Here is a 27,765-nt window from a genome sequence, read left to right as displayed (position 1 = left end):
GGTGGTGAACTCCTTTAGCTTTTGCTTATCTGGAAAACTATCTTTCCTTTAATTCTGAACAGTAACTTTGCCAGGTAGAGTATTCTTGGTTGGAAGGTTTTTTTTTTCTTTCATCACTTTGAGATTCATTTGTTATCTTGATTGTAGTGATGGTTTTACAGAGTATACTGATGTCAAAGTTCATCAACTTGTGCACTTTATGTTCTGTTAATGTCAATTAGATCTTTCTTTAAAATTTGGAGTGTAATGAATGCAGACTGTTTCCAGTATGCAAGAACTCAAGGACTATTGTTTCCATGAGCCCTGCCTGAGGTGTCTACTAAAGAATAAGTTTTAGACAACAAAAATGACTAGAAAGACATCCATATAAATATACAGTTAATTGTAAAGAACTAAGACTGAACAAGGTCCTGATCGTGTGCTCTGCTAAGATAGAGTACAACTGTTAAAAAAAACGGTGTGCAGCACAAGCAGCTGATACCATTCACACGAAAACACCCCCCCAAAAAACGGGGGAGGGGGGCGATGGGGAGAGCATTGCAAACACTTCTTTTAATGTTATTAGTAATCATATTGACAATATTATTCTGAGACTATTCTGCTATGTGTTAAATGAAATAAATAATTATGTACCAGTGAACATCCCTAGCACCAGAAATACACTTTAAATACAGTTCCTCACTAAAAGAAACCAGAGCTCTTGAGGAAATGGCTGATCCCAGGTCTCAGGCAGGAAAAATACAAACATCTTGTCGTACCAGATAGAAATGATCAGTGACATACTTTTTGACATACTAGGGTTATGTCAAAGGAGCCAACTTGAACAGGCTCACACTGCCAAAGATGGGCAGTTTGAGTGTAAAAAATTAGAATAATGGCAGTGAACTGAAACCCGTCAAATATGCTTAAATCCATGAGTTCATCCTGATATTTAAAAGAGAATCAGTCATCTTTGGAGAATGACAGGGAACTAGTTCAGAAAGAATCAAGCATTTATCTTGCCTTTCTTATCTGATCTGTACCCCTGGGGAAGCAAATATTAATGAGTGAAATTGCCCCTGTCTAGAGTATTCCATGTAATAAATGACAAATAAATTAATAGAATGACAGTGTCACCATTTTGTAATGCCCAGTGAATTGAGAAAGGCATAAATTATTGACAGGTGATAATAACATAAAAAGAGAGACAGTCTGACATCATGTGCCTCCTGATGAAGGAATACACCACCACCTGTAGTCTTGGCAAAGGGAAGAATCCTGAGTCTGATCCAGTAAGATCAGAAGGGGAATCTATAAATTAGAAGATGCAAGAAACATCAAAAAAATGTTTACTCACACTGGTCAGAATAACCATCATCAAAAAGTCTACAAATAATAAATGGAGAGAGAGTGTGGAGAAAAGGGAACCGTCCTGCACTGCTGGTGGGAGCGTAAATTGATGCAGCCACTATGGAGAACAGTATGGAGATTCCTTAAAAAACTAAAAATAGAGCAACCATATGACCCAGCAATCCCACTACTGGGCAGATATCCAGACAAAACGAAAACTCTAATTCCAAAACATACATGCACCGCAATGTTCATAGCAGCACTGTTTACAATAGCCAAGACATGGAAACAACCTAAGTGTCCATCAACAGATGAATGGGTAAAGAAGATGTGGTGTACATATTTACAACGGACTATTACTCAGCCATTAAAAGAACGAAATAATGCCATTTGTAGCAACATGGATGGACCTAGAGATTATCATACAAATGAAGTAAGTCAGACAGAGAAAGACAGATGTCATATGATATCTCTTATATGTGGAATCTTAAAAAAATGATACAAAACAGAAATAGACTCACAGACATAGAAAACAAATTTATGGGACTTCCCTGGTGGTCCAGTGGTTAAGACTCTGTGCTCCCAATACAGAGGGCACAGGTTCGATCCCTGGTTAGGGAACTAAGATCCTGCATGCCGCATGGCGTGGCCAAAAAAAAAAAAAAGAAAACAACTTGTGGTTACCAAAGGGGAAAGGGAGGAGGATAAATTAGGAGTTTGGGATTAACAGACACATACTATTGTATATAAAATAGATAACCAACAAGGATTTACTGTATAGCACAGGGAACTCTATTCAATATCTTGTTATAACCTATAATGGACAAGAATCTGAAAAAGAATGTATATGTATAATTCAATTACTTTGCTATACACCTGAAACTAACATGGTATTGCAAATCAACTGTATTTCAATAAAAAAGAGAATATTGCAATTTAAACAAAATTTTAAATGGCAAAACTAAACTAGTGCCTAGGGATGCACATTTGGGTGACAAAGCTAAAAAATAGACATTAGAAATCAGAATAATGGTTACTTACAGGGGAACAGAGGGGCTATGATTCAGGTAGGACATAAATGATAGGGCTTCTTGGGTAAATGGTAGTTTTATTTCTTGACCTGGGAGTGATTACAAGAGTGCTTTAGAGTAATTCATTAATCCATATATTTACTTTGTGTGGTTTTCTGAATCTGTGCCCTCCCTTCATATGTTTGGAAAATGTTCTGTTTGTTAAATTCCTGAGATTCCCTAATTCCTTCTTTAAATACATGTTGCTGAAAAATACATGCACTGTTAGGAATCCTTGAAGAAGAGTTCTGGGTGGCTAATCCTTAGTTCATTAAAACAGCTACCCTGCATAATCCAGTCCTGAGAATTGGAGAGGGAATAAACATCAGTGTTGGGTCTGCAGAAGCAGTATCCTTTTGCCAGGCAAAGGGGCAGAGTCACCACAAGTCCCCCTTCCCCCTCCTTACAGATTGGCTGCAATGCCGTCAGCTGGGCCCCTGCTGTCGTACCTGGAAGCCTCATAGACCAGCCATCTGGGCAGAAGCCCAACTACATCAAGAAGTTTGCATCAGGCGGTTGTGACAACCTCATCAAACTGTGGAAGTAAGTGGGGTTGGTGAACTTCTCAAGGGGACACTTCTCACCTTCTACCCTACCATGACTCAGCCTCAGTTCACCAGAAACTGGATCACCTGTCTTTTTCCCTTCTGCCCATAGAATACTGTCTTCAATCTCTCAGAGGACATCCTTTTTTAAAAAAAAAAAAAACTTGCCCTTTACTCAGGAGCTTGGACTCTTCCTAATTCACAACTGCTAGAGCCGACTTGCTGGCTGTGGAGGAACAGAGCATTTCCTGGAGGGCTTCTTCATAGCTGGTGAACTGAATAAAATTCTGTAGGTTCAACAAATGTTTATCAGAAAGGTGGAATAGCTTCTCCACCCCTGTGGAGCCTGTGGGGTGGGGGAGGAATGGAGGTGTGGGAATGGCACCTGGGCTGCTGCCTGCTGAATTCTCCCCACCATCTCCCCTGTTAGGGAGGAAGAGGACGGCCAGTGGAAGGAAGAGCAGAAGTTGGAAGCACACAGTGACTGGGTTCGAGATGTGGCCTGGGCCCCCTCCATCGGCCTGCCCACCAGCACAATCGCCAGCTGCTCCCAGGTCAGCTCAGACCTGTGCAAGCATCCTGTGTTAGTTAATCTCAGGAAGTCCCATCAGCCCTTACAGTTCCCCTGGGGGAAGTCCTTCAAGGGGAAGGGCAAGAGACAGGCAACTGTAGACCATTGTAAATAAGGGAGCACCTGGAGCCCAGCCATCACGAGTGAAGCCTTGGTCAGAAGCCACAGTGGCTTTCTTCCACTGAGCCAAGAGCAAGACCAAATTCAGGACTAGTTTCCCCTCCTGACCCTTTTGTGGATAGGGAATGGAGGTACCCAGGCATCATTCTGAAAGTGTTCCCAAGCAAGGACCAGGAACAATGGGAAATTGTAAGACCTTGGGCTCGTCTACCTACTCACTATTCCCAGACAGATAACAAAAGTAAGACCAAGGATAAGCCTTTAATTATATGCTACCACTCAAGATGAGAGTTAAGCCTGGCCTTTTACGTCATTTGAGCCTCTTGTACTTGGTCCTAAATTTGAGAGGACCAAGTAGAACAGGCTTAAATGATGTAAAAGGTAATTCTGTTTGTTCTGTTTTAGTTCGGTTTGGTTTGGGGTGTGTGTGTGTGTGTGTTTTGTTTTGTTTTGTTTCTTGGTCCCATCTCATTCTCTGAGCTTGGCTTTTAGACAGCTATACCCATTCAGTTGAGAAAGTACAGCGCCAGAGGGAGCCAAAACAACGAAGTGACTTGGCAGACATGAGGAAAGCCCCAGAGAAAATTTGAGAATTAGCAGTGCGGACAGTGAAACCAGTATGAGGAAAGGAACCTGGGAGACTCCTGACCAATTTGAAGTGTGTTCCTGGGGTAAAGGGATAAAAGCAAGGGTGCTGGGCTGGAAATTAGTCCTCAAAGCTGTGAACGCCGAGGAGGTCCTTGGCTGTGCTTTGCCCTGAATCCCCCACCCTATTCCTGCAAAAGTCCAATATAGCTCCAGATTGAGAGGATATCACTAGGGCAGGATTGCTGCCCCCATCTCCTGACTCTAGCCTGTCTTTTCCCAGGATGGTCGAGTGTTCATTTGGACCTGTGATGATGCCTCGGGCAATGCGTGGTCCCCCAAACTGCTGCACAAGTTCAATGATGTTGTATGGCATGTGAGCTGGTCCATCACAGCCAACATCCTGGCTGTCTCAGGCGGAGATAATAAGGTACATAACACCCTATTTCCATGACATGGCACACAGGCCCCTGTTTGTCTTTAGTTTGTCCAGTAGAGGGCACAGTTGAATCTTCCATCTAATGGCAGGGTTGGGAGGAACCTGAATGAAGACTGTTTTGAGCATGTCTCTTATTTACATCATTAATTCTTATGACCCCCCCCCACCCAACCCCGAGGGGTTGTATATCCCCCTTATACAGATGGAGAGGGTGACAGAGATTTGACTTGCATAGGGGTCGTGAAGCTGTTCGGTGGCATAGCCAATAATCAGACCCAAGGTAAATCCAAAGCCACCACCCTGGCCGTCCATCACCCTGACCATTTGACAATATCATCTTCATGGTAATGTTTAGTTATATGTAAAATACATATAACAAAGTTTACCATCTTAACTTTTTTTTAAGTGTACAGTTCTGTAGTGTTAAGTATTGATATATCCACGTTATTCTGCAGTCATCACTGTCATCAACCCAGAACTCTTCATCCCAAACTGAAATTCTGTGCTCTTCAAACAGCACCTCCCCATTCCCCCTCCCCCAGCCCCTAGCAGCCCCCATTTTGCTCTCTGTCTCTATGAATGGACTACTGTAGGGACCTCCTGTAAGCAGAATTATAAGGAATTTGTTTTTTCTGACTGGCTTGTTTCACTTAGCACAGTGTCTTTTTTTTTTTAATTTATTTTTTTATACAGCAGGTTCTCATTAGTTATCCATTTTATACATACTAGTGTATACATGTCAATCCCACTCTCCCAATTCATCACACCACCACCACCACCTCCCACCGCATTCCCTTCTTGGTGTCCATACGTTTGTTGTCTACATCTGTGTTTCAATTTCTGCCCTGCAGACCCATTCATCTGTACCATTTTTCTAGGTTCCACATATATGCGTTAATATATGATATTTGTTTTTCTCTTTCTGACTTACTTCACTCTGTATGACAGTCTCTGGATCCATCCATGTCTCTACAAATGACCCCATTTTGTTCCCTTTTTATGGCTGAGTAATATTCCATTGTATATGTATATACCACATCTTCTTTATCCATTCGTCTGTCGATGGGCATTTAGGTTGCTTCCATGTCCTAGCTATTGTAAATAGTGCTGAAATGAACATTGGGGTGCATGTGTCTTTTTGAATTATGGTTTTCTCTAGGTATATGGCCAGTAGTGGGATTGCTGGGTCATATGGTAATTCTATTTTTAGTTTTTTAAGGAACCTCCATACTGTTCTCCATAGTGGCTATATCAATTTACATTCCCACCAACAGTGCAAGAGGGTTCGCTTTTCTCCACACCCTCTCCAGCATTTGTTGTTTGAAAATCACCAGATTTTCTGATGATGCCCATTCTCACTGGTGTGAGGTGATACCTCACTGTAGTTTTGATTTGCATTTCTCTAATTATTAGTGATGTTAAGCAGCTTTTCATGTGCTTCTTAGCCATCTCTATGTCTTCTTTAGAGAAATGTCTATTTAGGTCTGCCCATTTTTTGATTGGATTGTTTGTTTTTTTAATATTGAGCTGCATGAGCTGTTTATATATTTTGGAGATTAATCCTTTGTCCATTGATTCCTTTGCAAATATTCTCTCCCATTCTGAGGGTTGTCTTTTCATCTTGTTTGTAGTTTCCTTTACTGTGCAAAAGCTTTTAAGTTTCATTAGGTCCCATTTGTTTATTTTTGTTTTTACTTCCATTACTCTAGGAGGTGGATCCAAAAAGATCTTGCTGTGATTTATGTCAAAGAGCATTCTTCCTATGTTTTCCTCTGAGAGTTTTAAAGTGTCCGGTCTTACATTTAGGTCTCTAATCCATTTTGAGTTTATTTTTGTGTATGGTGTTAGGGAGTGTTCTAATATCATTCTTTTACATGTAGCTGTCCAGTTTTCCCAGGACCACTTATTGAAGAGACTGTCTTTTCTCCATTGCATATCCTTGCCTCCTTTGTCATACATTAGTTGACCATAGGTGCGTGGGTTTATCTCTGGGCTTTCTATCCTGTTCCATTGATCTGTATTTCTGTTCTTGTGCCCGTACCATATTGCCTTGATTACTGTAGCTTTGTAGTATAGTCTGAAGTCAGGAAGCCTGATTCCTCCTGCTCCGTTTTTTTCCCTCAAGACTGCTTTGGCTATTTCAGGGTCTGTTGTGTCTCCATACAAATTTTAAGATTTTTTGTTCTAGTTCTGTAAAAAATGCCATTGGTAATTTGATAGGAATTGCATTGAATCTGTAGATTGCTTTGCGTAGTATAGTCATTTTCACAGTATTGATCCTTCCAATCCAAGAACATGGGGTATATCTCTCCATCTGCTTGTATCATCTTTAATTTCTTTCATCAGTGTCTTATAGTTTTCTGAGTACAGGTTTTTTGTCTCCCTAGGTAGGTTTATTCCTCGGTATTTTATTCTTTTTGTTCCAATGGTAAATGGGAGTGTTTCCCTAATTTCTCTTTCAGATTTTTCATCATTAGTGTCTAGGAATGCAAGAGATTTCTGTGCATTAATTTTGTGTCCTGCAACCTTACCAAATTCATTGATTAGCTCTAGTAGTTTTCTGATGGCATCTTTAAGATTCTGTATGTATAGTATCATGTCATCTGCAAACAGTGACAGTTTTACTTCTTTTCCAATTTGGATTCCTTTTATTTCTTTTTCTTCTCTGATTGCCGTGGCTAGGACTTCCAAAACTATGTTGAATAATAGTGGTGAGAGTGGACATGCTCGTCTTGTTCCTGATCTTAGAGGAAATGCTTTCAGTTTCTCACAATTGAGAATGATGTTTGCTGTGGGTTTGTCGTAGATGGGCTTTATTATGTTGAGGTAGGTACCTCTGTGCCCACTTTCTGGAGAGTTTTTATCATAAATGGGTGTTGAATTTTGTCAAAAGCTTTTTCTGCATCTATTGAGATGATCATATGGTTTTTCTTCTTCAATTTGTTAATATGGTATATCACATTGATTGATTTGTGTATATTGAAGAATCCTTGCATCCCTGGGATAAATCCCACTTGATCATGGCGTATGATCCTTTTAATGTGTTGTTGGATTCTGTTTGTGAGTATTTTGTTGAGGATTTTTGCATCTGTATTCATCAGTGATATTGGTCTGTAATTTTCTTTTTTTGTAATATCTTAGTCTAGTTTTGGAATCTGGGTGATGGTGGCCTCATAGAATGAGTTTGGGAGTGTTCCTTCCTCTGCAATTTTTTGGAAGAGTTTGAGAAGGATGGGTGTTAGCTCTTCTCTAAATGTTTGATAGAATTCACCTGTGAAGCCATCTGTCCTGGACTTTTGTTTGTTGGAAGATATTTAATCACAGTTTCAATTTCGTTACTTGTGATTGGTCTGTTCATATTTTCTATTTCTTCCTGGTTCAGTCTTGGAAGGTTATACCTTTCTAAGAATTTGTCCATTTCTTCCAGGTTGTCCATTTTATTGGCATAAAGTTGCTTGTAGTAGTCTCTTAGGATGCTTTGTATTTCTGCAGTGTCTGTTGTAACTTCTCCTTTTTCATTTCTAATTTTATTGATTTGAGTCCTCTCCCTCTTTTTCTTGATGAGTCTGGCTAATGGTTTATCAATTTTGTTTATCCTCTCAAGGAACCAGCTTTTAGTTTTATTGATCTTTGCTATTGTTTTCTTTGTTTCTATTTCATTTACTTCTGCTCTGATCTTTATGATTTCTTTCCTTATGCTAACTTTGGGTTTTGTTTGTTCTTCTTTCTCTAGTTCCATTAAGTGTAACGTTAGATTGTTTGAGATTTTTCTTGTTACTTGAGGTAGGCTTGTAGAGCTATAAACTTCCCTCTTAGAACTGCTTTTGCTGCATCCCATAGGTTTTGGATCATCGTGTGTTCATTGTCATTTGTCTCTAGGTATTTTTTGACTTCCTCCTTGATTTCTTCAGTGATCTCGGTTTTTTAGTAACGTACTGTTTAGCCATGTGTTTGTGTTTTTTACGTTTTTTTCTCTGTAACTGATTTCTAATCTCATAGCATTGTGGTCAGAAAAGATGCTTGATATGATTTCAATTTTCTTAAATTTACTGAAGCTTGATTTGCAACCCAAGATGTGATCTATCCTGGAGAATGTTCTGTGCGCACTTGAGAAGAAAGTGTAATCTGCTGTTTTTGGTTGTAATGTCCTATAAATATTAGTTAAATCTATCTTGTCTATTGTGTCATTTAAAGCTTGTGTTTCCATATTAATTTTCTGTCTGGATCATCTGTCCATTGGTGTAAGTGAGGTGTTAAAATCCCCCACTATTATTGTGTTACTGTCGATTTCCTCTTTTATAGCTGTTATCAGTGCCTTGTGTATTGAGGTGCTCCTATGTTGCGTGCATATATACTTATAATTGTTATATCTTCTTCTTGGATTGATCCCTTGATCATGATGTAGTGTCCTTCCTTGTCTCTTGTAACTTTCTTTATTTTAAAGTCTATTTTATCTGATATGAGTACTGCTGCTCCAGCTTTCTTTTGATTTCCATTTGCATGGAATATCTTTTTCCATCCCCTCACTTTCAGTGTGTATGTGTCCCTAGGTCTGAAGTGGGTCTCTTGTGACAGCATATATATGGGTCTTGTTTTTGTATCCATTCAGCGAGCCTGTGTCTTTTAGTTGGAGCATTTAATCCATTCACATTTAAGGTAATTATCGATATGTATGTTCCTATTACCATTTTCTTAATTGTTGTGGGGGTTTTTTGTAGGTCCTTTTCTTCTCTTGTGTTTCCCACTTAGAGAAATTCCTTTAGCATTTGTTGTAGAGCTGGTTTGGTGGTGCTGAATTCTCTTAGCTTTTGCTTGTCTGTAAAGCTTTTGATTTCTCCATCGAATCTGAATGAGATCCTTGCCGGGTAGAGTAATCTTGGTTTTAGGTTCTTCCCTTTCATCACTTTAAATATGTCATGCCACTCCCTTCTGGCTTGTAGAGTTTCTGCCAAGAAATCAGCTGTTAACCTTATGGGAGTTCCCTTGCATGTTATTTGTCATTTTTCCCTTGCTGCTTTCAATAATTTTTCTTTGTGTTTAATTTTTGCCAATTTGATTACTATGTGTCTCAGCATATTTCTCCTTGGGTTTGTCCTGCCTGGGACTCTCTGCGCTTCCTGGACTTGGGTGGCTATTTCCTTTCTCATGTTAGGGAAGTTTTTGACTATAGTCTCTTCAAATATTTTCTCAGGTCCTTTCTCTCTCTCTTCTCCTTCTGGGACCCCTATAGTGCAAATGTTGTTGCGTTTAATGTTGTCCCAGAGGTCTCTTAGGCTGTCTTCATTTCTTTTCATTCTTTTTTTCTTTAGTGTGTTCTGCAGCAGTGAATTCCACCATTCTGTCTTCCAAGTCACTTATCCGTTCTTCTGCCTCAATTATTCTGCTATTGATTCCTTCTAGTGTATTTTTCATTTCAGTTATTGTATTGTTCATCTCTTTGTTCTTTAATTCTTCTAGGTCTTTGTTAAACATTTCTTGCATCTTCTCAATCTTTGCCTCCATTCTTATTCCGAGGTCCTGGATCATCTTCACTATCATTATTCTGAATTCTTTTTCTGCAAGGTTGCCTGTCTCCACTTCATTTAGTTGTTTTTCTGGGGTTTTATCTTGTTCCTTCATCTGGTACAAAGTCCTTTGCCTTTTCATTTTGTCTATCTTTCTGTGAATGTGGTTTTCCTTCCACAGGCTGCAGAATTGTAGTTCTTGCTTCTGCTGTCTGCCCTGTGGTGGATGAGGCTATCTGAGAGGCTTGGGCAAGCTTTCTGATGGGAGGGACTGGTGGTGGGTAGAGCTGGGTGTTGCTTTGGTGGGCAGAGCTCAGTAAAACTTTAATCCACCTTTCTGCTGATGGGTGGGGCTGGTTTCCCTCCCTGTTGGTTGTTTGGCCTGAAGCGACCCAGCACTGGAGCCTATCCAGCTCTTTGGTGGGGCTAATGGCGGACTCTGGGAGGGCTCACGCCAAGGAGCACTTACCAGAACTTCTGCTGCCAGTGTCCTTGTCCTCACGGTGAGACACAGCCACCCCCTGCCTCTGCAGGAGACCCTCCAACACTAGCTGGTAGGTCTGGTTCAGTCTCCTATGGGGTCACTGCTCCTTCCCCTGGGTCCCGATGCGCACACTACTTTGTGTGTGCCCTCCAAGAGTGGAGTCTCTGTTTCCCCCAGTCCTGTCGATGTCCTGCAATCAAATCCCGGTAGCCTTCAACTTCTGATTCTCTAGGAATTTCTCCTCCTGTTGCCAGATCCAGGTTGGGAAGCCTGACGTGGGGCTCAGAACCTTGCCTCCAGTGCGTGGACTTCTGTGGTATAAGTGTCCTCCAGTTTGTGAGTCACCACCCAGCAGTTATGGGATTTGATTTTATTGTGATTGCGCCCCTCCTACCATCTCATTGTGGCTTCTCCTTTGTCTTTTCATGGGGGTATCTTTTTTGGTGAGTTCCAGTGTCTTCTTGTCGATGACTGTTCAGCAGTCAGCCGTGACTCTGGTGCTCTCGCTATTGGGAGTGAGAGCATGTCCCTGTACTCTGCCATCTTGAACCAATCTCAGCAGTGTCTTTTTATTTTTTTATTGAAGTATAGTTGATTTAAAATGTTGTGTTAATTTCTGCTGTACAGCAAAGTGATTCAATTATGTGTATGCACATTCTTTTTTATATTCCCTTCCATTATGATTTATTACAGGATATTGAATAGTTCCCTGTGCTATATAGTAGGACCTTGTTGTTTATCCATTCTATATATAATAGTTTGCATCTGCTAATCCCAAACTCCCAATCCATCCTTCCTGCACCCCCCATCCACCTTGGCAATCAGAAGCCTGTTCTCCATGTCTCGGAGTCTCTTTCGTAGATAAGTTCATGTCATATTTTAGATTCCACATATAAGCGACATCATATGGTATTTGTCGTTCTTTCTGACTTACTTCACCTGATATGATAATCTCTAGGTCCATCCATGTTGCTGCACATGGCATTAATCTTTTTTATGCCTGAGTAATATTCCGTTGTATGTATGTTTCACATCTTCTTTATCCATTCATCTGTCACTGGACATTTAGGTTGTTTCCAACTCTTAGCTGTTGTAAATAGTGCTGCTGTGAACACAGGGGGGCATGTATCTTTCTGAATTAGAGTTTTCTCTGGATATATGCCCAGGAGTGAGATTGCTGGATCATATTGGTAGCTCTGTTTTTAGTTTTTTGAGAACCTCCAGACTGTTTTCCATAGTGGCTGCACCAGTTTACATTCCCACTGTCAGTGTAGGAGTGTTCCCTTCTCTCCATGCCCTCTCCAGCATTTGTTATTTGTAGCCTTTTTGATGGTGGCCATTCTGATTGGTGTGAAGTGGTACCTCACACCTACCTCATTGTAGTTTTGATTTGTACTTAGCGTAGTGTCTTCATCTGTGTTGTACATCACCTATGTTGTAGCATATGTCATAGTTTCTTCCTTTTGAAGGCTGAATAATATTCCATTGTGCCACATTTTATTTATCCATTCTCTGTTGATGGACACTGGGGTGCTTTCACCTTTTGGCTATTGTGAATAATGCTGCAATGCACATGGGTACACAAGTAATATCTCTTCAAGACTCTCTGCAGACAGCTTTTACTCAGCCTAGGGTCCCTTTTGTGTTCAGTGGTCCCAGAAAGATCCATCAGGCCCTATCTAAAAGCCATAGGATTTGAGCTGGAATGACCCTCAAAGGACAGCTAATGTAACCCTATTTCTAGTGAGTGCCAATATCAGGACTAGTACCCAGGTCTGGTGGCACCCAGGACAGGCCATTGTACCCTGACTGCCCTCAGTCATGTTTACAAATCAGTGGGCAAGTACCTGGTTGTACGTTCCACGTTTTGGGGTCTGCTGTCTTTTATGCTTCTTACTCTTCCTTATAAGCCTGTTTCCTACAAAGAGCTCAGCGCTATTGCTGTCTTTATAGCATTCCTTTGCTGAAGGACTTGGTATGTTTTCACTTCAGAGCATTCTACACAGTGCATGCTTAGTGAATAAAGTCTATCCCTAAGGCAGCAGTTCTTAGAATCATTTTTTTATCAAGTTAATGTACCTAGCTTTAGATAGTTTTTATTTGGTTTTTTGTGTGTTGTTTTTTTTTTTTTTTTTTGGCTGCCTTGGGTCTTCGTTGCTGCGTGTGGGCTTTGTCTAGTTGCGGCCAGCGGGGGCTAGTCTTCGTTGTGGTGCGCGGGCTTCTTATTGTGGTGGCTTCTCTTGTTGCGGAGCATGGGCTCTAGGCGTGTGGGCTCAGTAGTTGTGGCTCCCGGGCTCTAGAGCACAGGCTCAGTAGTTGTGGTGCACGGGCTTAGTTGCTCCGCAGCATGTGGGATCCTCCCGGGCCAGGGCTCGAACCCATGTCCCCTGCACTGGCAGGTGGATTCCCAACCACTGCGCCACCAGGGAAGTCCCTATGATTTTTTTTTTTAATGCAGTCTTATTTTCCCTGTACGGGGGCAAACCTTTTCAACTTTTAGCTGCTGCTTCTGCTGTTTACTTCAGTGTATAAATAACATACCTGTTGATCTGTTGTCTTCCTCTACCACGATTCTCAAACTTTAGCATTGCTAAACTTGTTAAAACAGATTACCCACCCCACCCCTAGAGCTTCTGAACCAGTGGATCTGGGCTGGGACCCCAAAATTTGCATTTTTAACAAGTTCCCAGATGCTACACACACTCTGGCCTGAGACCACATTTTGAGAACCACTAACACCCCATAACCTCTCACTGGAGCTCTGTCAATTTGGTTAAATGGCATCCATGTTTACATTATCATTATTGTCAATATTTCATGTTACATCATTATTCACAGCATTGCCCCTCAGTTACTGTTACTCATATGCATTTTGTTTAATCTTTTCTTCCAGTTGTAGTGAGATATAATTGATATACATCACTGTATAAGGTAACAGTGTACAGCATAATGGTTTTGACGTGCATGTACTGTTAAATGATTACCGCTATAAATTTAGTTACCATCCATCATCTCATATAATAAAGAGAGAAAAAATTACTTTCCTTGTGATGTTACCTCTTAGGATCTACTCTCAACAGTTTTCATATGTATTATACGTAAGTGTTAGCTGTAGTCATCATTGCTGTACATTACATACCAGTACTTATTTATCATGCAACTGGAAGTTTGTGGGTTTTGACCACCTTCCTCCTGTTCCCCCTCCCCCACACACTGCCTCTGATAATCATGAATCTGATACCTTTTTCTATGAGTTTGGTTTTTTGTTTTTAGATTACACATCCAAGTAAGATAGTGCAGTTGTCTTTCACTGTCTTACTTATTTCACTGAGCATAATGCCCTCAAGGTCCATATATGTTGTCGCAAATATCACATATTCTTTGCTTTCTATGGCTGAATAATACTCCATTTTATGTGTGTGTGTGTGTGTGTGTGTGTGCATATTTATATATAAATACAACTTAATTATTCACCCCTCTGTTGATGGTCAGTTAGGTTGTTTCCATGTATCGCTAATTGTAAATACTGCTGTTATGAACTTCGGGGGTCAAATGTCTCTTCAAGTTAGTGTTTCATTTCCTTTGGATTTATACCCAGAAGTGGAATTGCTGGATCATATGGCAGTTCTATTTTTAATTTGTTTTAGTTTGTTTTATTGAAGTATAATTTACAATGTTGTATTAACTTCTACTTTACAGCAAAGTGATTCAGTTACACATATATATATATTCTTCGTATTCCTTTCCATTTTGGTTTATCACATGATATTGAATATAGTGCCATGTACTATACAGTAGGACCTTGTTGTTTGTGCATTCTATATATAATACTTAGCATTTCCTAATCCCAAACTCCCAATGGATCCCTCTCACACCCCCCATCCAACTTGGCAACCAGTAGTCTGTTCTCTAAGTCTTGGAGTCTGTTTCATAGATAATTTGTGTCATATTTTGTTTCACATGTAAGTGATATCATATGGTATTTGTCTTTCTCATCATGACTTACATCACTTGATATAATATCTACGTCCACCCATGTTGCTAGAAATGACATTATATTCTTTTTTATAATAATAATGATTCCATTGTATATATGTAGCACATATTCTTTACCCATTCTTCTGTCAGTGGACATTTAGGTTGTTTCCATGTCTTGCCTATTCTAAATAGTGCTGCTATGAACATAGGGGTGCACGTACATTTTCCAGTTATACTTTTATCTACGTGTGTGGCAAGGAGTGGGACTGCCGAATCATATGGTAGCTGTGTGTTTACTGTTTGAGGAACTGCCATTCTTTTCTCCATAGTAGTTATTACCAGACTGCAGTCCCACCAAAAACATAGGCGGGCTCCCTTTCCTCCATGCCCTCTGCTACATTTATTGTTTGTACACTTTTTGTTCATGGCATTTTGAGTGGTGTGAAGTGATGCCTCCTTGCAGTTTTGATTTCCAATTCTCTAATATTTAGGAATGTTTAGCATCTTTTCATGTGCCTCTCTTTTTAACACTATGAGTAAAATGTACCTCTGGAAATTGGCCTCTTAAAACTGGGCCCTGTTTTGAATTCCTTTCCTATTACCTGCTCCTGGGCATTTCGTGACGGCAGGTGTCTTTACAGGCTCACAGGCTTTGAGAATATGAAGTTCCCCTGAGCACCTGCTTTAAAGTTGTTGTTACTGTAAACGGCCAAAAGGTGGCATGATTTCTTCATGCCCAACTCTGGTTACACCTGCATGTACAGCCTAAGGGGAAGTCGTGTTCCTGGGTTGTGAATTAGTGGAATGTGTCAGCACAAACACCCAAGGGCTTTTATCTCATTACTTCATTGCCCCCCTCCCAGACAGGTCCTAACCCCTGCAAAACCCCAGTGCTGAGGGTGCTGTCCTACACGGGTGGGGTGACCCTAATGAAGGCAGCTGAAGGTGGGAAGGCCACCACCAGCAGACATGGAGACTAGGAGACTACTCAGAGCTCTTCCCGGCCAGAGGGTCCACCATCCTCTGGGTGCACAGTGTTGGCTTTAGCTGCAGGAGGGTCTGCCTGGATCTGGAGATTGTGGTGACATCCCCAGGGGACCAGACACTCCAGGTCCAAGGGGGGCTCATTTGCTGGTACATCCTCCCTCAGGCCCAGAACACTCTAGCCTTGTGTTACTGGCTGCCCAGGCTCCAGGGGAGTGACAGTAGCCCAGGTTCCCTAAGCCAACACGGAATAGAGGAGGCATTTCTTTCTCTTTTGATTTTATTGTATTTTATTTTTACTTCTGATTTTAGTTTGGAGTGTTGTAAATTTAGTGTTGTTTTTGTTTCTGGTGTACAGTGACGTGTTTCAGTTATGCAGATACATAGATCTGTTCTCAGATTCTGTTCCCTTATTGGTTATGACAGATTGTTGAGTAGAGTTCCTTATGCTCCACAGAAGGTCCTTGTTGATTATCCATTTTATAAATATTAGTGTGTACAGGTTAATCCCAACCACAGCATTTGTTCCTCCCCCCATGCTTTCCCCCTTGGTAACCCTAAGTTCCTTTTCTATGTCCGTGAGTCCGTTTCTGTTTTGTACATTAGTTCACGCCTATCAATTTTTAGATTCCACCTCTTCGTGAAATCATATGATATCTGTTCTTCTCTGTCTGACTTGCTTCACTTAGTATAACCTCTAGGTCTGTCCACCTTGCTGCCAATAGCATTATTTCATTTTTTTTATGCCTGAGTGTTCATTCCATTGTATATATGTACCACATGTTCTCTCTCCATTCGCCTGTGGATGGAGATTGTGGTTGCTTCCAAACCTTGGCTGTTGTAGGTCTTGCTGCAGTCAATGAACGTGCAAGTGTCGGCTTTCCAAGTATGGTTATCTGCGGATGTGTGCCCAGCACTGGGCTTGCCGGATCATATGGTAGCTCTATTTGTGGTGTTTTAAGGAACCTCTGTAGTGTTCTCCATAGTGGCTCTACAAATTTACATTACCCCTAGTGGTGTAGGAGGGTTCCCTTTTCTCCTCGGACTCTCCAGCACTTATTGTTTGCAGACTCTTTGATGATGGCCATTCTGACAGGTGTGAGGTGATACCTTGTTGGAGTTTGGTTTGATTTCTCTAATGATTAGTGATGTTGAGCATCTTTTGTTTTTTGGCATTCTTTTGTTTTTTGGCATTCTGTATGTCTTCTTTGGAAAAATGTGTATTTAGATTTTGCACCCATATTTGGATTAGGTTGTTTTCTTGATATTGAGCTGCATGTATATTTTGGAGATTAATCTTTTGTCTGTTTCATTTGCAAATATTTTCTCCCATTCTGAGGGTTGTCTTTTGGTGGTGTTTGTAGTTTCCTTTGCTTTGCAAAAGCTTTGAAGTTTCATTAGGTCCCATTGTTTATTTTTGTTTTTATTTCCATTACTCTAGGAGGTGGATCAAAAAAGACCTTGCTGTGATTTATGTCAAAGAGTGTTCTTCCTATGTTTTCTTCTAAGAGTTTTATAGTGTCTGGTCTTACATTTAGGTCTTTAATCCATTTTGAGTTTATTTTTGTGTATGGTGTTTGTTAGGGAGTGTTCTAATTTCCTTATTTTACATATAGCTGTCCAGTTTTCCCAGCACCACTTATTGAAGAGGCTGTGTGTTCTCCATTGTATCGTCTTGCCTCCTTTGTCATAGATTAGTTGACCATGGGTGCGTGGGTTTATCTCTGGGCTTTCTATCCTGTACAGTTGATCTATATTTCTGTTTTTGTGCCAGTACCATACTGTCTTGCTTACTGTAGCTTTGTGTAGTATACTTTGAAGTTGGGGAACCTGATTCCTCCAGCTGTTTTTCTTTCTCAAGATTGCTTTGGCTATTTGGGGTCTTTTGTGTTTCCAAAGTTTTTTGTTCTAGTTCTGTGAAAAATGCCACTGGTACTTTGATAGGGATTGCACTGAATCTGTAGATTGCTTTGGGTAGTATAGTCATTTTTACAATGTTGATTCTTCTAATCGAAGAACGGGGTATATACCTCTCCATCTGTTGGTATCATCTTTAATTTCTTTCATCAGTGTCTTATAGTTTTCTGCATACAAGTCTTTTGCCTCCTTAGGTAGGTTTATTCCTGGGTATTTTATTCTGTTTGAGTGGTAAATGGGAGTGTTTCCTTAATTTCTCTTTCTGATTTTTCACTGTTTGTTAGTTTATAGGAATGCAAGAGATTGGAAGTGGGCTTCTTGACAGTGGGCCGTTTTGAATTCTTTTTCGAAGAATTCATTGTACCTCTGGAAGTGTGCAGATACAGTTCTTCACTAGTCAGCTCAATTTGGGTTTCTGGCTTTCTCTCCTATTAGTGTTCTTAGGTTGAAAGGACCTGCTATTAAGTTCTGTTTTGGGTTGAGGCACTTTTTTCTACTCTGAATATGCCACTGGCTGAGACCAGGTAGATAGGACAGCTGGTTTCTTTCCCTGCACCAGTGAGGCTGGAGCATCAGCTTCACAGCTGCCTGGATTCTCTGGTCAGGCTTGCTAGACAGTCAGGACTGGCTACTTGACTCAGCAGTAGGTGAGGCTAGAATTACCTTCCTTGCCTTGGCAGCACACAGCAGGATGGGATCCAGAGAATGCATGGCTTATTTCGGGGGGAGCTGAAGAGTCAAGAGTGTGCACCGAATTCCTGGTCAGGTGAGGCCACCAGATTTGCTATGCAGACAGTGAATGCCACCGGCTGTGCTTTCTATTCCCGTGTTACCTTAAGCAGGATTGTTGACTGGCTATGTGGCTTCGCTGGTTGGGCAGTCCGAAGGCTGTATTCAGTAGGAAGTGCAGCTATGAACTGGTGTGCTTTCCAAGGAAGCAGCTTTAAGGTTACTAATGCTTTGTGGTCTGGACTGAAGCCTACCTGTGCCCCAGCTTCCCTGTCAGAACAAACTCACTTGGGCCCTGCAGGTAGGGACTCAGGCTGCAGAGAGATCTGAGTGCTGGTTGCTGGAAGTCCTCTCTGGTCACAATCCAATTCTCAGCAGCTGGGCCTCACAGATTCAGCTGTGATCCTGGTGGAGCAAAACCAGAGTATCAGCACCTGCGAAGTGATGACCACAAGTCAGTGGGAGGGGGGGACAGGTTGCTGGATGTCACCCGGGGCTCTTTTCTCACTGGAGGGGCCAGAGCCTCAGGGGAGGCCCCTCCCCGTGGTAGTGTGCCAGCCCCTGGAAGGGATGCTGGGATCAACATGTGGCCCCTTCTCTTACCTTCTAATGCAGTCGGTCTCAGTGTCCATAGTGCAGGACACTTCAGCCTCACTCCTGTGTTGTAGGATTTGTTCAGTGGTGTGTCTCTGTGAATAGCTGTTAGTTCTTCTTTTGAGGGAAAGTGAAGCCAGGAACAAGTTGTGTCACCATCTTCATGACATCACTCTCCATACTCCTCCTTTCTTTCTTACTCTGTGTGGATACTTTTTCCTTTACTTCCATTTTGGTGGGATTTCAGTGGGGGAAGCCAAGGTAAGTGCTCTCTTTACCCACAAGACTGTGAGCTGTAGTTCTTGCTGGAGATCTTTACCCTCTTTAGAGAGCCCAGGGAGGTAAGGGCAGGGATACATACCTGTAACAGGATGTGTGTGCTGGCTTGCAGGTGACCCTGTGGAAGGAGTCGGTTGACGGGCAATGGGTGTGCATCAGTGATGTCAACAAGGGCCAGGGCTCTGTGTCCACTTCCGTCACAGAGGGTCAGCAGAACGAGCAGTGACAAGACAGGCAGGGCCTGGTCTCTACCGGCTGCGTCCAGGACTGCCCCTTCGTGGGCCAACTGACCAAACTGCTGGGAGGAAGAACACTCAGCTCCCACACATCACTTTCCCGGCAGTCGTTAACAAACGCAACCAGATTTATCATCTGCCTTAACATGATTTGATATGGTTTGTAATTTACTGTCCAGCTGAACACACACTTGTTCTGAGGGGAAAACTACAATTAACTGTCAGCTGTATTATTTTAAGATATTGTTGGTCATTTTTGTGTACCTTTTAGGTTCAGGCATCATTTGGGGCGGGACTGTTTCCAAAGTAATTAAATAAATTTGTATTGCTTATAATTCTTCCTGCATTTTTCTAACCCCTCCCTGCAAAGCTTGTTTTAACTCTTGTTGGTTAGTGTCCTAAAACAGCATTTACCAAGACCCAGGTCCATGTGGGCCTAGCTGAGTGCTGCCCACAGAGCTGATCTGTCACTGTGTAAGAGTCCTTGTGACTCAGTTTATGCTGAAGGCACCATACAAAGCTACACTTCGCCTTCAGGGATGGGACTGCAGCCCCCAACTCTGCTACTTATCCTGAGTATACATCCTCTGCTGGAGACTGAGGCTAATAAAGTCTGCCCTGCACATACAGGGTGGTATTGACCATATCCCAAGAGTTACAAGACTGACGAGGAAAGCAGGCACAATTCACCTGGTTTACTGCCCAGTCAGTGGAAGGAGAGGCTCACCGACTGAACCAAGGATCACCTCTAATGGGAGGCCCTGGGACCCTGAACTGAAACAGCAGTCACAGCAGTAGCTGAGACCTGTATCAGTGGCATGAACTTGGAGCTTTCACATGTGAAGCAGCACAGCAAACCTGTGTAGGCACATACCCCCAACTTACTGGTGAAGAAAATGGCAAGAAGGTCAAGAGCTGCCCTGGGCCGTCCACCACCATATGCTAAAGCCACCACTGGCATCCAGATCGGTCTCAGCTCAGAACTCTCAAGGCTGGAATCCGGGACCTGGTGCTGGGGCTCCTCAGCCATAATCAAGGAGTGGAGCTCATGCCAGGCCTTTATGTGCGCACACACCGATGAAAGGTCAGGCCGCTCACTGCAGGAGGCTGTGTGCACAGATAAGTGTGGACCCCTCTTCTGCCTGTTCTTTGTCCATTTTTCAGCAGCAGAATCCCTGTTGTGAAATAAATCTTAGATCATAACATGTAAAATTGGAAAAAGTGTAACTACATTGGTTCAAGTGAGGATAGAAAGGCCTGGCCCACTAGGCCTCCAAAAGCATTCCGCAAAATCCTACCTTCCCAGAACAATAGAAAAATTGCTGCTGCTTCCCTTCCATTATTCAGATGTGAAAAGAAAGGCCAAGGAAGCACCTTTGCTCAGGCTTCTCAATGGACACAAATTACACTGAATTCTAGTTAGCCCTACATATCTGCCTTCCCTAACAAGCTCTGTGCTCAAGAGGGCAGGCCTGGTCCTCCTTATAGTGCCTGCTACCATCTACAAATGAATAATGAGAAGGGACTGGTCCCATGTCACACAGTGGGTTAGTGATACGTCATTTGGGCTCCTGGCCATAGGCTGTATTCATAGCTTACACCACCAGAATCAGTCTGAATAATCTACAAGTAAATGAAATTACCACTGTCAACAGTTTATGCTTAGGGTGGTAACATGTTAGCCATTCCTGGTGTAAGGGAAATACCTCCAATTTGTTACAACAAAACAGGCCAACCAAGTGCAATGCCATGTTGTGTCCATCTTCAGGGCAGTTGCCAAGCCCAAATGAGAGGAATGTAAGGGTAATTTAAAAGATAGAGAGAGAATTCTAGTTAGGGCAAGATGGCAGTAGCAGCCACACTGATTTTCAATCCTTTCACAAAAGCAAAGCAACTAGGATAGCAAAAGAAACCCCCGGATGACATTCAGGTAGCTCCTCAAACTCTGAAACATCAAGGAGTAGGGCCAAACCATTCATAAGGGGGAGATTTCCACTTCCACACATGAAGGATTCACAGCTCCATGAGTTTCCCTCAAGCCATTAACAACTAGAAAAACACAAAATGCATGTAACAACTGCTTTCCGATGTACGACAACAGGCAGTGTTTGGAAGAAGAGGAAAAAGTGGGCGTGGGAGGGGAGCACCACAATTGCGGCAGCTTTCTTCCTAGAGGCGGTTCCCAGGAAAGGGCAGGGAAACAGAATCCAGAGCAGCCTCACTGAGTTAAAAAGACACATGAGAGTTCAGAAAGGCAAAGGTAGCATTTACACAGCAGAGTACTAGAGAAGAGAGAGCTGCTCAGATAGCCAGCTCCTGGGATCTTCAGGAGGGTCTCCTAGACTTTTGACCAAGTACTAACCTGCTTATGGGAAGGGTGAAACTCTCGTGACTGAAAAGCAGTAGACCAAACAATTCCTGGAACTCAACAGAGGGTGAGTAGTTCATGTTCCCAAGAACCAGAGTGCAACAGCTTCACAATACAAAGGGCACTGGGTCGAGTCCTAAGAAAGATCATGCATCAATGGTGTATCTTCAATCAAGTCTAGAGTAAAGGCTGCTCTGGACGTTAAAAGCAAGCCTTGAAAGCATCAAACTGATCCACCAATAATTTCACTTCCTGCCAGATCAAAGCCCAACATTCTTTAAAGGAATAACAAGGAAATTCAGCATGTGACAGCATAAAATTTACAACGTCCATCACCTAATCCAAACTTACTGGGCAGGCAAAGAAGCAAGCAAATGACCCATAACCAGGGGAGGAAAAAGTGAATAGCCACAGACTCAGAAAGGAGAGAGACCATGGAATTAGCAGATGACTCCCTTAAAAACAGCTATTATATATATGTTCAAGAATGTAAAGGAAAATGAACATAAGAAAAATGGGAGATATAAGAAAGTTGCAAATGGTGTCTCTAGAAATGAACAATTAAATACCTGAAATGAAAAATAAACTGGATGGTAGTAAAAGCACATTAGACACTGCCATAGGAAAGATCAGTACATCTGAAGACAGCAAAAGAAACTATGCAAACTGAAGCACAGGGAGAAAAACTGGCAAGACAAAACAAACACAGGCAACTGTGACTACAGTATTAAGTAGTCTAAAATATGTGTAAGTTGGATTCCAAAGAAGACACAAAAAAATGTTGAGAAACAGCCAAAATTTCTCAACTGGATTTGAACTATAACCCTACAGATTCTAGGAAATTAAAGAAAGCCAAGCAGAAGAAAATACACATACACACACACAATAATAAGACTGAAATTTTTTTTTAAATTATATAAGCAGCCAGAAAAAAGAAAGACATATTACATACAGAGGAAAAAATATAAGAATGACAGCCAACTTCTCATTAGAAATTATACAAATCAGACTTCCCTGGTGGAGCAGTGCTTAAGAATCTGCCTGCCATGGGCTTCCCTGGTGGCACAGTGGTTGAGAATCTGCCTGCCAATGCAGAGGACACGGGTTCGAGCCCTGGTCTGGGAAGATCCCACATGCCGCGGAGCAACTAGGCCCATGAGCCACAACTACTGAGCCTGCGCATCTGGAGCTTCTGCTCCGCAACAAGAGAGGCCACGACAGTGAGAGTCCCGTGCACCGCGATGAAGAGTGGCCCCCACTCACCGCAACTAGAGAAAGCCCTCGCACAGAAACAAAGACCCAACACAGCCAAAATAAATAAAAAAATAAATAGCATTCCCTTAAAAAAAAAAAAAGTAAAGAATCTGCCTGCCAATGCAGCAGACACACGTTCAAGCCCTGGTCCGGGGAGATCCCACATGCTGTGGAACAGCAAAGCCTGTGCGCCACAACTTATCCTGAGCTCTAGAGTCCATAAGCCAAAACTATGGAGTCTGTGCACCACAACAAAGAGGAGCCCCCGCTCGCCACAACTAGAGAAAGCACAAACGCAGCAACAAAGACCCAATGCAGCCAAAAATTTTAAAAAATAAATTTTCTAAAAAAAAGAAATTATGCACCTCATCAGAAGATTAATGTCTTTGAAGCACTGAGAGAACAAAAACCCGTCAGCTTAAAATCTATACCTGGTGTAAACATCTTTTTTAAAAACGTGAAATAGAGAGTTCCCTGGTGACCTAGTGGTTACGATTCACTGCCATGGCCCAGGTTCAATCCATGCTCAGTGTACTGAGATCCGGCAAGCTACACCGGCACAGCCAAAAACAAAAACGGTGAAATAAAGGCTTTTTTCAAGTAAAAACTGAAAGACGGAATTACCAGCAGAGCTGCAATACTACCAGATAAAAATCTGAATCTATACCAAGGAATAAGGAACACCAGAAGTAGTAAATTTCTAAGCAAATATAAGACTTTTTAAAAATTTCTTTAACCCCTTGAAAAATACTAACTATCCAAACTACATCATGGGGCTTAGAGCATATAGAAATAAAATGTGTGACAATAGTACAAAATAATGGAAGTAGGGAAATCAAAGTATTCTGTTTCAAGGGTCTTACAGTATCTATGAAGGAATATCATATCTGTTCAAGATACGTTGTCGTGAAGTTGTGTTTGTAAATCCTAGGTCAAGCACAAAAGAATAAGCCAGACAATATAGCTAAAAAGCCAGTACTGATTAACATGATACCATAAAAATAGGCCAAAATGGGCATGAAAAGAGAAAACGGAAAAAAAAAAAAAAGGAACAAAGAACAGATGGGTCAAATATGAAACAGATGGTAGTTTTAAACCAAACCATACAGGTGATTACAATAAATATCAATGGTCTAAAAAGTCCCTGGTCAAAAGAGATTACCAGAATGGATTTTTAAAAAAACCAAACTATATGCTGTTTATACAAAACCTACTTTAAACATAAACACACAGATTAAAACAATGGAAATGATTTAGAAGAAAGATATCCTGTATACACACTGATCAAAAGAAAGATAAAGCGTCTATATTAATATGAGATAAAACTGGTTCCAGAGGGCTTCCCTAGTGGTGCAGTGGTTAAGAATCCACCTGCCAATGCAGGGAACATGGGTTCTAGCCCTGGTCCAGGAAGACCCCACATGCCACAGAGCAACTACGCCCATGCGCCACAGCTACTGAGCCTGCGCTCTAGGGCCGGCAAGCCACAACCACTAAAGCCCATGCGCCCAGAGCCCGTGCTCCACAACAAGAGAAGCCACTGCAATGAGAAGCCCGCACACCGCAACGAAGAGTAGCCCCCACTCACCGCAACTAGAGAAAGCCCAAACGCAGCAACGAAGACCCAACGCAGCCAAAAATAATAAATAAAATAAATAAATGTATAAAAAAAAAAACTGGTTCTAGAACAAGAAATTTCAGATAAAGTAGACTTTAGAATAAGAAATACTTATAAGGGAGAAAAAGGGGCATAATAATAAAAGGGTCAATTCATCAAGAAGCCAACAATCCTAAATATGTATGCACTTAAAATAGAGCTTCAAAATATGTGAAACAAAAACTCACAGAACTGAAGTCACTTACAATTCCACTTGGAGATCTCAACACTCCTCTTTCAGTAGTAGAAAAAATAGGACCCTAAAAAACAGTAAAGTTACAGAATACATAAACAAACCTATCAATCAATTTAACCTAACAGACATTCATAGAACATTCTACCCAGCAACACTTAAATGCATTCAAGTACATCTGGAACACTCATCAAGACAGACTAATTTCTGGACCCTAAAACAAACTAACACATCTAACAGAATTAAAATTATCTAGAACATATTCTCAGACTATAATGGAAGTAACCTAGAAATCAATAATAGAATACTTGGAAAATCCTCAAATATTTGGAAATTTAAGGAATACATCTAAATTACTCATTGGTCAAAGAAAAAAAATCACATTAAAAATAGTTACCTATAGAGGAAAGAAGGAACAGAATGAAGGGGACAGGAATGGAAGATAATAGTCTCTGCATGTACCTTATCTTATACTATTGACTTGGGAACCACATAATGTTTAATAATTAACAAATAAAGGGGAAAAATCCCTAAACACTGAAAAAACAATTGGATGTAATGTGAGTTATATATCAAGCCCATGGCATAACCACACAGAGAAAGTATTTAACTCATTTGACTGTATATTCCTAAGGCTGCATTTAGTTGTTTTGTGGTTTGTAGTAATTGTCATAGTCTTATTTTGAATGTATTATGTTGATACTGTAAGTAAGATACAGCAAGATAGAGGTAATTTTGTTAATGTAATTAGAAACCAAGATTTTTAAGATGAAGGAAGGAATTTAAGTATAAAAGCCAAGAAGTGAAAGCACTGTGACCTTAAGTTTTACTTGGAAATAACAGTATTAACTCATGACCTATATTTCTCCTTCTAAAAACTATGTTTTTCTCATCTATGCACTGAAAAGGCCTAGAAGGAATACTAGTAGTTAGCATCCAATCTGTGGTCTTTAAAAACTATTTCCCACTAAAAGAAACCAAAACTTCTTAGAGAAATGGCAAATTAAGGTCAGAAGCAGGAAGGACACACACAACATGAGGCCAGGATTTCTTAATGAGACAGAAAGAAAACTATTAAAAACGATAGGGTTGTGTCAAAAGCACACAGGAATAAACTCATCAAATATGGAAGCATCAAAAAGAAAACGACTATAATGGATTGAAACACTTATATTTTAAGAAAAAAATCCATGAGATTGGTTCAAGATGGTGGAGTAGAAGGACGTGAGCTCACTCCCTGTTGGGAGAGCACCAGAATCAAAACTAACTGCTGAACAATCATGGACAGGAAGACACTGAAACTCACCAAAAAAGATACCCCACATCCAAAGACAAAGGAGAAGCCGCAATGAGACAGGAGGAAGGGCGCAATCACAATACAGTCAAATCCCATAACTGTTGGGTGGGTGACTCACAAACTGGAGAACACTTATACCACAGAAGTCCACCCACTGGAGTCAAGGTTATGAGCCCCACGTCAGGCTTCCCAAACTACGAGTCTGGCAATGGGAGGAGGAATTCCTAGAGAATCAGACTTGGAAGGCTAGGGGGATTTGATTGCAGGACTTCACCAGGACTGAGGGAAACAGAGACTCCCCTCTTGGCGGGCACACACAAAGTAGTGTGTGCATCAGGACCCAGAGGAAGGAGCAGTGAACCCATAGGAGACTGAACCAGACCTACCTGCTAGTGTTGGAGGGTCTCCTGCAGAGGCAGGGGGCGGCTGTGGCTCACCATGGGGACAAGGACACTAGCAGCAGAAGTTCTGGAAAGTACTCCTTGGCTTAAGCCCTCCCAGAGTCTGCCATTAGCCCCACCAAAGAGCTGGAAAGGCTCCAGTGCTGGGTCGCTTCAAGCCAAACAACCAACAGGGAGGGAACCCAGCCCCACCCATCAGCAGAAAGGTTGATTAAAGTTTTACTGAGCTCTGCCCACCAGAGCAAAACCCAGCTCTACCCACCACCAGTCCCTCCCATCAGGAAGCTTGCACAAGCCTCTTAGATAGCCTCATCCACCAGAGGGCAGTCAGCAGAAACAAGAAGAACTACAATTCTGTAGCCTGTGGAAGGAAAACCACATTCACAGAAAGATAGACAAAACGGAAAGGCAAAGAACTTTGTACCAGATGAAAGAAAAAGATAAAACCCCAGAAAAACAACTAAATGAAGTGGAGATAGGCAACCTTGCAGAAAAAGAATTCAGAATAATGATAGTGAAGATGATCCAGGACCTCAGAAAAACAATGGAGGCAAAGATCGAGAAGATGCAAGAAATGTTTAACAAAGACCTAGAAGAATTGAAGAACAAACAAACAGAGATGAACAATACAATAGCTGAAATGAAAAATACACTAGAAGGAATCAATAGCAGAATAACAGAAGCAGAAGAACGGATAAGTGACCAGGAAGACAGAATGGTGGAATTCACTGCCGTGGAACAGAATAAAGAAAAAAGGATGAAAAGAAATGAAGACAGCCTAAGAGACCTCTGGGACAACATTAAACGCAACAACGTTCGCATCATAGGGATTCCAGAAGGAGAAGAGAGAGAGAAAGGACCTGAGAAAATATTTGAAAAGATTATAGTCGAAAACTTCCCTAACATGAGAAAGGAAATAGCCACCCAAGTACAGGAAGCACAGAGAGTCCCAGGCAGGACAAACCCAAGGAGAAATACACCAAGACACATAGTAATCAAACTGACAAAACTTAAAGACAAAGAAAAATTATTGAAAGCAGCAAGGGAAAAACAACAAATAACATACAAGGGAACTCCCAAAAGCTTAACAGCTGATTTCTCAGCAGAAACTCTACAAGCCAGAAGGGGAGTGGCATGATATAATTAAAGTGATGAAAGGGAAGAACCTACAACCAACATTACTCTACCCAGCAAGGATCTCATTCAGATTCAATGGAGAAATCAAAAGCTT

General features: G+C 41.5%; 1 protein-coding gene and 2 long non-coding RNA genes across 3 annotated transcripts in view; 1 reads left to right on the top strand and 2 right to left on the bottom strand.

Annotated features, from left to right (window-relative positions):
• SEC13 (SEC13 homolog, nuclear pore and COPII coat complex component) overlaps positions 1-19,699 on the top strand; it is a 50,766-nt gene extending 31,067 nt beyond the window's left edge. The window contains 4 exon segments of the mRNA XM_082415775.1: positions 2,809-2,942; positions 3,375-3,498; positions 4,504-4,650; positions 19,241-19,699. Of these exon segments, the coding sequence (XP_082271901.1) occupies positions 2,809-2,942; positions 3,375-3,498; positions 4,504-4,650; positions 19,241-19,354 (519 nt within the window). The 3' untranslated portion in view covers positions 19,355-19,699.
• Positions 11,095-19,298, bottom strand: LOC309639055. The gene is made up of 2 exons (XR_014251433.1): positions 19,211-19,298; positions 11,095-19,050 (listed from the first exon to the last, which is right to left on the bottom strand). It is a non-coding gene; the product is annotated as an uncharacterized lncRNA (long non-coding RNA).
• Positions 19,700-19,850: 151 nt separating the features above from the next.
• LOC309639054 overlaps positions 19,851-27,765 on the bottom strand; it is a 34,401-nt gene continuing 26,486 nt past the window's right edge. Inside the window, exon 5 of the long non-coding RNA XR_014251432.1 lies at positions 19,851-24,903. This is a non-coding gene — a long non-coding RNA (uncharacterized lncRNA). The remainder of the gene's footprint in view (positions 24,904-27,765) is intronic.

This window comes from Balaenoptera physalus (assembly GCF_965194825.1).
Source record: "Balaenoptera physalus genome assembly, chromosome: 11".
NCBI classification, from domain to species: domain Eukaryota; kingdom Metazoa; phylum Chordata; class Mammalia; order Artiodactyla; family Balaenopteridae; genus Balaenoptera; species Balaenoptera physalus.
This window is presented reverse-complemented; position numbering and strand designations above follow the sequence as displayed.